This window comes from Gossypium hirsutum, chromosome D05 (genome assembly GCF_007990345.1).
Source record: "Gossypium hirsutum isolate 1008001.06 chromosome D05, Gossypium_hirsutum_v2.1, whole genome shotgun sequence".
In the NCBI taxonomy this organism is placed as follows: Eukaryota; Viridiplantae; Streptophyta; class Magnoliopsida; order Malvales; family Malvaceae; genus Gossypium; species Gossypium hirsutum.
The window spans coordinates 60848367-60860532 of record NC_053441.1 but is presented as its reverse complement, the minus strand read 5'-3'; the positions used below and the strand labels follow the sequence as shown (position 1 = coordinate 60860532).

General features: G+C 36.4%; 1 protein-coding gene across 1 annotated transcript; it reads right to left on the bottom strand.

Annotated features, from left to right (window-relative positions):
• Nucleotides 1–315: 315 nt before the first annotated feature.
• On the bottom strand, nucleotides 316–1215 carry LOC107902217 (uncharacterized). Its single transcript, XM_016828434.1, has 3 exons — nucleotides 1051–1215; nucleotides 880–936; nucleotides 316–762 (listed from the first exon to the last, which is right to left on the bottom strand). The coding sequence occupies exons 1-3, from the start codon at nucleotides 1213–1215 to the stop codon at nucleotides 316–318; spliced, it is 669 nt and encodes a 222-aa protein (XP_016683923.1).
• Between the last annotated feature and the right edge of the window lie 10951 nt (nucleotides 1216–12166).

Sequence of the window (12166 nt, the reverse complement as noted above, 5' to 3'; positions counted from 1 at the left end):
ATAAAAAATAACTTATTTTTCCAAAAGTAGGGCTTAAACCCAACACCTCAAACACACATCCAGAACAGTTAGCCACTGAAGCAGATACACATTTATGACAAAATTCACAGAAACAAAGTAAAATTAGTCGGGCTATTACAACTCTACCCATCTAAAAAAATTTCAGCTCGAAATTTACCTGATCTGAACAAATAAAGATACTGCTGATGAGTCCTCAGGTTCCCACGTGGCTTTCTCAATGCCATGATTCTGCCACAGAATCTTAACTAACGGAATAGACTTTCTCCTCAAAACCTTTACATGTCGATCTAAAATTTAAATCGGCTCATCCTTAAATGTCAAATCCGGTTTAACCTCGATCTTCTCAATAGAAACAATATGAGATGGATCAGACTGAAACCTCATCAACATAGAGACGTGAAATACGTCATGGATACAGTTTAACTCTGGAGGTAACTTTAACTGATAAGCGACCAGTCCCACACGCTTCAGAATCTGATACGGCCTAACAAACTGAAGGCTCAACTTTCCTTTACGTCTAAATCGCGGAACTTTCTTCCACGGAGATACCTTAAGGAAAATGAAGTCACCCCCAAAGTAATCGATATCCCTCATTTTCAAATCTGCATATAACTTTTGCCTATCAAAAGCTACCTTAAGACGATCCCGAATTAATCTGACCTTGCCCTCAGTCTCGGAAACCAACTTAGGACCCAAAACCTGTCGCTCCCCCAACTTAGCCCAACATAGTGGAGTACGACACTTACAACCATACAGAGCTTCGTAAGGTGCCATCTGGATGTTAGACAGAAAACTGTTATTATAGGCGAACTCAGCCAAAGGCAGGAAATCCTCTCAACTACTTCAGAAATTAATTACACAACTCCAAAGCATATCCTCCGGTATCTGAATCACCCACTCAGATTGACCATCGGCCTAAGGATGGAATGTAGTACTAAAGTTTAATCTCGAACCCATAGCCTTATGAAGTTTTTTCCAAAATCGAGACGTAAAGCAAGGATCCCTATATGAAATTATCGAAACTGTAACCCCATGAAGTCTCACAATCTCAGAAATATAGAGCTTGGCCAACTTCTGCAAAGAACAATCTGTCCAAATTGGAATAAAATGGGCAGATTTGGTCAATCGATCCATGATAACCCATATAGAATCCTTCTTAATAGGTGTTGAAGGTAACCCACTAACGAAGTCCATTATTACACAATCACATTTTCATAAGGGAGTCTTAACAGATTGGAGCAAACTTGAAGGCAACTAGTGCTCAGCCTTAACTTGCTAGCACATCAGACAATAAGCAATGAAATCGGTTACCTCTCGTTTCAAACCTGGTCACTAATACAGTTCACGAAGATATTGATATATCTTATTTCCACTGGATGCATAGTATAAGAACTACTATGCATTTCCCTCATAATCGACTGTCTCAATCAGAGTCATTGGTACATAAACCTCTCCTCAAAAATACAAAACCCCATAATTATTTAACCCAAATCAGACCAGCTACCTCTCTCAACCTAATGGAAACGCAAAACCAGAGAATCATCCCTTAACTGCTTTTCCTGAATCCGATCAATCCAAGTCAGCTTAACTTGTAACTTGACTAACAGACACCTATTCTCAAATAGACTTAGATGGGCAAACATCGCCCTCAAATTAGACATTGCTCTACAATTGAGAGCATTGGCCACCATATTAGCCTTACCAGGATGATACTCTATCATGTAGTCATAATCCTTGAGCAGCTCAATCCATCTACACTGCCTAAGATTCAACTCCTTTTGAGTAAGGAGGTACTTAAGGCTCTTGTGATCGATGTAGATGATACACCTTTCACCATACAGATAGTGCCTCTAGATCTTTAAAGCAAACAACACGAAAGCTAATTTGAGATCATGCGTCGGATAGTTCCTCTCATGTGACTTATGTTGTCGGGACATATAAGCCACAACCTTGCCATCTTGCATCAAAACACACCCTAATCCGACATATGACACATTACTATAATCCACGAATTCCTACCAGATTTAGGTTGTATCAGAACAGGAGCCTGAGTTAGAACAGACTTGAGTTTTTCAAAGCTCGATTGTTGCGCATCAGTCCAGAAAAAGGAACGTTCTTATGTAATAGCTTAGTCAGAGAAGCTGTAATCAGTGAGAACCCCTCAACAAACCTCTGATAATAACCTGCAAAACTTAGAAAACTGTAGATATTAGAAACTTTCTTAGGTTGTTTCCAGTGAAGTACAGCCTCAATCTTTCTAGGATCAACTCGGATCCCTTTAGCAAAAACCACGTGCCCCATAAATGTTACTTCTCGTAACCAGAATTTACACTTGCTTAACTTAGCGTAGAGTTATTTCTCTCGAAGTATCTGAAGCACTACTCTAATATGCTTATCATTCTCATCCTCGGTCATAGAGTACATCAGAATATCATCGATAAAGACTACGATGAATTGATCCAGATACGGTTAGAAAACCCAGTTCATCAGATTCATGAATGTAGCTGGATTATTCTTCAAACCAAAGGGCATGACTAGGAACTCGTAGTAACCTTAAGGAGTCCTAAAAGCTGTCTTAAAAATATCAGCTTCCTTAACCCTAAGCTGATGATAGCCAAAATGAATATCTATCTTCGAGAATACTGAGGCCCAATGAAGCTGATCAAACAAATCGTCGATCTTCGAAAGTGGGTAATTATTCTTTACAGTTAAGTTATTCAATTATCATTAGTCGATGCACATCCTCATAGTACCGCCTTTTTTCTTCACAAACAAAACTGGTGCCCTTCATGGAGGTACACTAGGACGGATGAACCCATGATCCAGAAACTCTTGAAGCTGGGCCTTAAACTCCATAAGCTCTTTCAGTGCCATACGATAAGGAGCGATGGATACCACAATTGTACTTGGTAGAAGCTCAATACCAAACTTAACTTTTCGATTCGGAGGTAAACCCGGTAACTCATCGGGAAAAAAATTAAAAATTCTCTCATTGTTCTGATGTTCTCAACAGAAGAGTCCCCATAAGCTGAAACACTCACGTAGGCTAATTATGTCTCATATCCTTTGCAAACCAGTTTTTCGGCTACTAGAGTGGAGATTACGTTAGACAAGTAATCTTGAGGCTCGCTGATCACAACAACCTCTATATTATCCCCAGTTCTCAAAACCACCTTCTTAGTCACGCAATCCAAACTGACTCGGTGCTCTACAAGCCAGTCCATACCCAGAATCAAATTGAACTCTCTAAACGGTAACTATATCAAAATTGCCAGAAAAATAACCCTTTGTACTTCCAGCGGTATATTCCTATATAATCTATTTACCCGAATAGATTGAGGTATATCGAGATAATAAAAGTAAGACAGAAGAGGTAGTGTAACGCCCTAAAATTTTAATTTTGGGTATTGAGAATGTGTGACACAAAATATCTATCTACTTTAGTGGTTATGTGTTTTGGGTGTGTTTGGGATGTCCCAAGTTCAAGTAAGGACTTGGGGAAAATTTAGTATTTTTATGAATAAGCCATATCTTTGGTCAGTAGGCTTTTAAGTAAAAGTTGGCAAATAATTAACAGAATATGCCTGTTGGTCTGGTGGATAAGTGGAGTGTTGGTGTGAAGGAACTCCTGTGTTAGAATCTTGGTATGGGTGGTATTTTTTCTCGTGTGTCTAAAACAGTTTAAGATGGACTAAAAATCTGAATAGTGAATTTAGTGGGGCGTTTGATGGAGAGAAATAAGGGATTCGGGTGGTTATCAAATATTCTGTTCATATTTTTTTCCTTTTTTTATTTCCCCAAATTCTCTCCACCCTCTTGCCATTTTTCTCTTCATTTCTGTCGAATTTCTGCTCACTTTCACCCTTTATCTTCTTGATTTTTCTTTTCCCACTCTGTCTCGTGTCGTTCCACGTTTGTCTACGATTGTTCAGTAAGTTTTATATAAGTGATTTGTCTCCGTTTATTAACTTTATTCTAAAATGTTTTGTTTATACCAATTAGAGAAGGATTCAAGGGCTCTTAATCACCAATCGGAGTCTTAATTTGTATGAGAATTACTGTTCATTGGTTGAAGGTAATGTTTAGTAGCTTATGGGTTAAAACCTCGATACGAGTTCGATTTGGGATCAAGTTATGTGAGATTAAATTAGTGTTATTTGTTCAATTATAGGTTTCAAGTGCTCAAGGACTATTTTAGCATCAAACAAAATTAGGTGTGTACCTAAAACGCAAAATAAATGGGATTGGGCGAAAAGCTGAAATTGCTTACTGTTTGGACAGCAACAGTAAGCTAACTTTTGAAAAATCACCATAAGCAACAGAAACGGTGTAAGTAATGGAATTGTAAATCGTGAGTTATAAGAAACTTTGTGAGACAAGGTTAGAATGAATTCAAGTTCCCTTATTCTAAATTTGGAAAATCATCAAAAATTGGAGAAAAATAATTAGGGGTTAAAATTTATATGTTTAAATTATTAATGGGTCTATTTTTAATAGAAACCAATTGAAACATCATCCAAATTTTGTACTAAGAGATAATTAATTTTTAGCAAAGAAAGGTCAAAGCTATGAGACAGCAGAATAGATTTAAGTTTGAAGATTTTACTGTACCTGTTGGCTAAACCAAAAATTCTGAAAATTTTATGGTAGAAAGTTATTTGAGTCTAGTTTCAAAAACATCAAACGTATCTGAATTCAGAATTCTATAGCTCAAGATATAAATAATTTAGTAACAGTGACTCAAGTAGATAGCTTTGAAAGAACATATAAGTAAATAGTGAAAACTTATATGAATAAGTAACTAGCAAGGGTTACATTACTAATGGATCACGATGCCAAGGCCAATTTTAGCCGAGTGGGCCACATGGGCGCGTGTAAGCCCATTTTTCTGAAAAGTTCTGTAAGGTTGCACGGGTCGCCCAAGTCGACTGTAGACCTACTATAGGGTCAGTAAGCTTTACTTAAACCCCTATATATGTGATCTGTCTGTTTGATTTCTATACTGAGCATGGCTTATGATATCTGAATGTATGTACTATTAATTGCATAATAGAATGACATATTTTGTATGTTGCATCGCATCGAGGTGGGTTGATGATAGTTGGATGAAGTGTTTGAAAGACTATTAAGCCTGTTATCTGGCAGCTCAACTGCAACCTTCTGATTATGTGTCGTATTTCGGTACAACTTGGTGTGTAGGGATGAGTGGGTTGATTTAATCCCCACATGGTGTGTAGAGTTGGACGGAGATGGTGTGTAGAAGCTGGTGGGTAGGATTCTGTATCGGATATGGGCCAAGGCCCTAATGTATTTCTGAGACTGTATCTGAATGGGCTAAGGCCCAAACTGAATCTGTGATGGGCACAGGTCCTAAATTGTATCTAACTGAATTTGGTTGAATATCTGTATGCATGTTTTCTGTGGGGGTTACACACTAAGTTTGCAAAAACTCACCCTTTTTCTGTTTAATTTGTACAGGTAATTCCCAAACTTGACGGGTTCGTGCAGCGGAGGACTCGACGGTGGTCACACGTAAATTTTAGACTATTTTTCGTTAATGTCTAGAATTTACTACTTATTTGGGTTTTTGATGTAACTTTTGGACTATGGACTGGTTGGCTTTAAATTTGAGACTTTATACAGTTTTTATGGATTTTTTTTAAAACTACAACTCAACAAAACACAGTTTTTCTAAAAAATAAGGTTTTCGTAAATAGAAATGGTTTTCCCTAAATTAATTGGTTACAAAAGCTTCCGCTAAGAGATAAGTTTTAAAGTAAATAAACTAGTACTTTTTTTTCGAATTAAATAAAAGCTAACTAACTGTAACGGTTTTAACTCGACAATCTTGTCTTCAAATCCCATTCCACGTGACATTGCCAGATTCGATCATAATGTCTAGGCCAGGTTTGAGGTGTTACAGGTAGACATTGAGGTCGAATCATTACAAATCGATTCTCCAAGCTTTTCTCCATTTGTCTTTAAATTGTAGTAAAATTTGAAAAAAAAATCTTAAAATATTAATTCACCCTTCTTGATATTTCAAGATCTAACATATAAATTACTAGTTAAACATTAATTTCATAACTATTTGAATTTTTTTATTGAATTTTTTTAAATTGCTCACCCAACTATTTGAGATTATTTCTTTTGTTCATTTCTGTCAAGTGTTTGACTAATTACAACTTTAAACCTCAAATTTAAATATTATATCAATTTAGTTATACTTTTAAAAAATAACTCTTATAATTTACAAATAATCTCAGTTTGATTCTAATTCTAACAAAAATAATATTTTTAAAATACATAAAAGAAATGCCTTTCTTAGAAGTCATTCAAATATCACACTTAAATCCAAATAACATAACTAAGATTTAGTTAATGTTTTGCTACTTAGTTAGATTTGAAGTAAGTTGTTAATGTACTTGATGTACTTAGTTAGATTTGAACTAAGTTTTTAATGTACTTGATGTAATTAGGTGATTTTTGAGCTGATAAATCAGCTTTACCAAGTGTACAAGTTATGTTTAACAAGTTACTAGGCTACTTAGGGGAGTTAGGTAGATGTTTTGGTGACATTATATCATTTTGACCAGCTGATTTACTAGCATATGTAATGGCATTGTGCCTTCATTCAAAAAAAATGAAAATATTTCTCAAAAATCTTGTTCATTTGTTCTTTACTCAAGCATTTCTATTCATAAAACTAGAGCTAAATTTTCTTGTTTGTTTAGGAAGACATTGAAGCTTAAAGCTTAAATTTCTGTCAAATTTTCTCTTACGGTTTTCTTAGTTCCAACAATTGGTATCAAGAGCTGATTTTTTAGTGGAACTTTTATTCTTCAATCCTCAAAACAATGTCTTCATCTGGTTTCTCTCTAGCTCCGCCACCTGTGTTGAATGGTGAAGGCTACCACATTTGGGCAGTGAAAATGAAGACCTACCTGTAGGCATTTGACTTGTAGGATGTTGTCAACTGTAATGTTGAACCACCGCCCTTGAGAGCTAACCCCACGGTGGCTCAGATCAAGCAGCACTCTGATAATAGAGCTAAGAGATACAAAGCAATGTCTTGCATTCAAAATAGTGTGTCAGACTTGATTTTCACAAGGATCATAGCTTATGAGTGTCCAAAATAGGCCTGGGATAGGCTCAAGGAGGAGTTTCAAGGAAATTAGAGAATGAGACAACAACAACTCTTGAATTTGAGAAGGGACTTCGAAAATTTGAAGATGAAAGAAGTAAAAAAATCAAGCAATACTCAGACAGGATCATGTCTGTTGTGAACAGCATCAGATTACTTTGGGACCAGTTCAGTGAGGCAAGAATAGTGGAAAAGGTTATTTCAACCTTAGCTGAAAGATATGAAGCCAAAATCTCCTCCCTTGAAGACTCAAGAGATCTATCGAGCATCTCTTTAACTGAGCTAATCAATTTCCTTTATGATCAGGAACAAAAAAGAGCCAGTAGACAGGAAGAGCGTCAAGAAGATGCCTTCCAAGCCAATAGTAGACCAACATCGAGCTCCTCTGGTTATAAAAGGAAAAAGACTTGGTCAGGCAAGGCTAGAAGAGATGAAGCAAGAAAAAAATATCCATCTTGCTCACATTGTAGGAGGCTTAGCCATCTAGAAGCAAACTGCTGGTTTAAACCTGATATGCAGTGTAAAATTTGCAAACAGTTGGGCAATATTGAAAAGGTTTGCAGAAACAAAGGCAAACAGAAGCAAAACTAGCCTCAACAGTCTCGAGCTGAAGCTCAAGTAGCATAAGAAGGTTGTGATCAAGGAGAGCAAGTCTATGTTGTCTTCTACTTAGCTACCAAACCAAAAACCATAAAAGGGTGGCTGATTGATAGTGGTTGTACAAACCACATGACACTTGGTGCTGCTATCTTCAAGAACATAGATAAAAGCTTCAACACAAGAGTAAAAGTAGGAAATGGACACTACATTAAACCAAAAGGCAAGGGAGATCTGCTTATTGACACTCTTATAGGTACCAAACTTGATTCTAATGTCCTGTTAATACCTAAAATTGATAGAAATCTATTTAGTATAACTCAACTGCTTAAAAAAGGTTACTCGATTGTTTTTAAAGTTAAAGAATGTCTGATTAGTAATCCAAGTGGATCTAAACTCATGTCAGTGACCATGACTGATAGAAATTTTGTTGTGGACTAGAACAAAAGTTCAGACAGTGCCTACACAATAGTCTTAGATGAGTCCAAGCTGTGCAAAAAAGGTTAGGCCATGCTAACTACAAGCCTCTAGCTCAGTTGACCAAAAGGGACTTGGTTGATAATTTTACAAAATCAGTTAAAAAAGAGGATGTTTGTGAAGTGTGTCAGCTAGGAAAGCAAGCCAGATTGCCATTTTCTTTGAACAAAGCCTTAAGTGCTTCTAAAAAGCTGTAATTAGTCTATACTGATATGTGTGGCCCTATGTAGACACAGTCCTTAAATGGCAGCAGGTATTTCATCATTTTTATTGATAATTACTCAAGGTTCTGGTGAGTTTACTTCCTAAAGCACAAGTCAAAAGTAGCCTAAGTGTTTTGAAAATTCAAGGTTACAGCGTAAACAAAATCAGGTTGCAAGCTCAAGACACTAAGGTCAGACAATGATACAGAGTACACTTTAGTAATATTTCAAGGCTTTTATGATGAAACAGGTATTAAACACCAGCCCATCAACACCTACACACCTCAACAAAATGGTGTCAGTGAGAGGAAGAATCGAACTCTGATGGATATGGTTAGATGCTTGATGTTTGAGAAAAATTTGCCTAAGACTTTTTGGGCTGAGGCAGTTAACACTGTAGTTTATCTTTGAAATAGGCTACCAACCAATGCTTTGTTTCAAAAAAATCCATTTGAGGCTTGGTTTAGGTTCAAGCCATCAGTTGCTCACCTGAAGCTCTTTGACTACATTTGCTATGCTCACATTCCTGCTGTCAAAGGGGACAAGCTGGCAAAGAAAGCTTAGCTTGGCATTTTAGTATGCTACAACTATGTGAAAAAGGGCTATAGGATTCTAGATCCTACATCCAACAGAGTATTTGTGAGCAGAGATGTAGTGTTTGATAAAAGATCAATCTAGAATTAAGACAAAAGTGAACCTGAAAGTATTACTAAAGACTTGGTGACAGATCAGACTGAAGTTGATCGAAATGATTCTAAAATAGATATTGATTATAAACCAATTAAGGGAACTAGACCACTGGCTAAAATATATGAAAGAGCAAATGTGGCTACTATGGAACCGACTTGTTTTGAAGAAGCTCAACCTCAACAAGGATGGAGGCAAGCCATGCTCGATGAAATGAGTATGATTGACAAGAACCAGACCTGGGAGTTAGTTGTAAGGCTAGATAACAAGAAGATCATAGACATAAAATGGGTGTTTCGAGCCAAGCACAATGCTGATAGAACTCTAAACAATGTGAAGGTAAGGTTAGTAGTAAAGGGATTCAGTCAGAAGTATGGGATTGACTACTTTGAGATATTTGCACCAGTAGCTAGACCTGATACAATCAGAATATTAGTTGCTTTGGCTGTACAGAAGTAGTGGAAAATACATCAACTCGATGCAAAATCTACCTTCCTCAATAGTTTTCCTGATGAGGAGATCTATGTTGAACAGCCTGAAGGTTTCAAAGTTGCTGGTGAAGAAGACGAAGTATACATGCTGAAAAAGGCCTTGTATGGCTTAAAACAGGCATCAAGTGCCTAGTATGACAGAACCGACACCTATCTAACAAGCTTGGGGTTGGAGAGAAACATCAGTAAACCAACTCTTTATGTGATGAAAGAAGGTGATGAAACACAACTCATAGTCTCTTTGTATGTGGATGACTTTCTGGCAGGAGGAAACCATGATATTCTGACAAATTTTAAAGGCAAAATGGAGGGCATGTTTGAGATGTCTGATTTAGGAGAAATGGCTTATCTCCTTGGCATGGAAGTATCATAGGCTCAACAAGAAATTTTCTTGAGTCAAAAGGCATTTGTCTTGAAGATTTTGAACAAGTTTTCAATGCAAAATTGCAAGGAAACTAGCACTCCAAATGCTATTAGAGAAAAATTATCAAGCTAAGGTGATTTCGAGAAGGTGAGTGAGTCAACCTATAGAAGCTTAGTGGGATGTTTTCTCTATTTAACAGCACAAGGCTAGACATAATGTTTGCTGTAAGTCTCCTATCCAGGTTCATGCTTGGTTGCAATGTAAGCCATTTGCAAACTGGTAAGTGAGTTCTCAGGCACATCAAAGGTACTCTGAGCTTTGGAATGATGTTCACCAAGGTTGACAGTATGAAGCTCCTTGGTTTTGCTGATAGTGATTGGGCAGGATCATTAGATGATATGGAAAGCACTTTAGGGTATTTATTTACCCTTGGTTCAGCCATTTTTTTACCGGAGGTCAAAGAAGCAAACTATTGTTGCTTAATCAACAGCTGAGGTAGAGTATGTAGCAGTTGCAGGAGCTGTTAACCAAGTAATTTGGTTAAGGAAGATCATGGCAGAGATGAACCTACATCAAAGAAAAGCAACAGAGATCAAATATGATAACCAATCTGCTGTTGCAATTGCAAAAAATCCAGTATTTCATGGGAAAACAAATCATTTCAAGATAAAGTTTCATTTTGTTAGGGAAATGGAACAATCTTAAGAAATCAAACTAATTCATTGTAGTTCTGAAGATCAGCTAACTGATATCTTGACAAAGCCACTTTATGTGTCCAGATTCAAGGATTTAAGACAAATTGGGAGTTTGCAGCATGCAAGCTAATGAGGAGTGTTGAAGTTGGCTTCCATGCAGACAAAGAAGCAGGGAAGTTGTTTGAGCCATGCAATTGCAGCGGTAGCATATGTTGTTGTTTTGTTCTTTCATGTTAATGTTTTGTTACTTAATTAGATTTGAACTAAGTTATTAATGTACTTAATATAATTAGGTGATGTTTGAGCTGATAAATCAGCTTTTCCAAGTGTACAAGTTATGTTTAACAAGTTACTAGGCTACTTAGTAGAATTTGGTATATGTTTAGGTGACATTGTCTCATTTTGACCAGCTGATTTACTGGTATAAGCATTGGCATTGTGTTTCATTCAAAAAAAAAAAAACAATGAAAATCTTTCTCAAAACTCTTTTTCATTTGTTATTTACTCAAGCATTTCTGTTCATAAAATTAGAGCTGCATTTTCTTATTTGTTAGACATTGAAGCTTAAAGCTTAAGTTTCTCTCAAATTTTCTCTTACGGTTTTCTTAGTTCCAACACCTACCTCGATTAATCGACTTAGTGCTTAGTAACCTACCAAACCTCGTAAGCTTCAGCCCTATGGGTTATCATTTTGTTTTCCCATCTTTGACGTATTTAAAAGTAAAAGGTTATCCCGACGTAACCACAAGATTTAGTTTTGATTCAAAGGAATCAATGCATGCCAAAACAAAAGTTCGTCCTTTGAATTATTTTCTCTATGTATTCTTCCAAACACTTTATTTACTAAACTTTAATTTCTATGCATTAATACAATATTTTTATTTTGGCTATGAAATTGCATCAATTGTAATTGGTTTCTGCTGGATGTCAATATTATCCATTGAATTATTTTCTCTATCACTACACCAAAACAGGCTTTTAGCGGCGCTTTGACAAGGGCCGCAAAAAATGCCGCTAATGACAGTGCCGCTAACTTTAGCGGCGTTTTTAGAAATAAACGCCGCTATAGATCAAGACCTTTAGCGGCGCTTTCCCACAAACGCCGCTATAGATCAGGACCTTTAGCGGCGCTTTTCCCACAAATGCCGCTATAGATCAGGACCTTTAGCGGCGCTTTTCCCACAAACGCCGCTATAGATCAGGACTTTTAGCGACGCTTCTCTCACGAACGCCGCTATAGATCATAACTTTTAGCGGCGCTTTTTTCACAAACGCCGCTAAAAGTGCCATTCCGTTTTTTATTAAATAAATTTTTGTGATAACAAATGGAAAGGTCAAATTTTATTTTGAATGTATTACTTTTCATTAACAATAAAAGTAAAATAAATTATAGTAATAAATTTCAACATTCACCTATAATAAATAAATTAACATAAACAATTAAATTTCCTAACAATAAATAAATAAATAAATAAATTTCATTATAC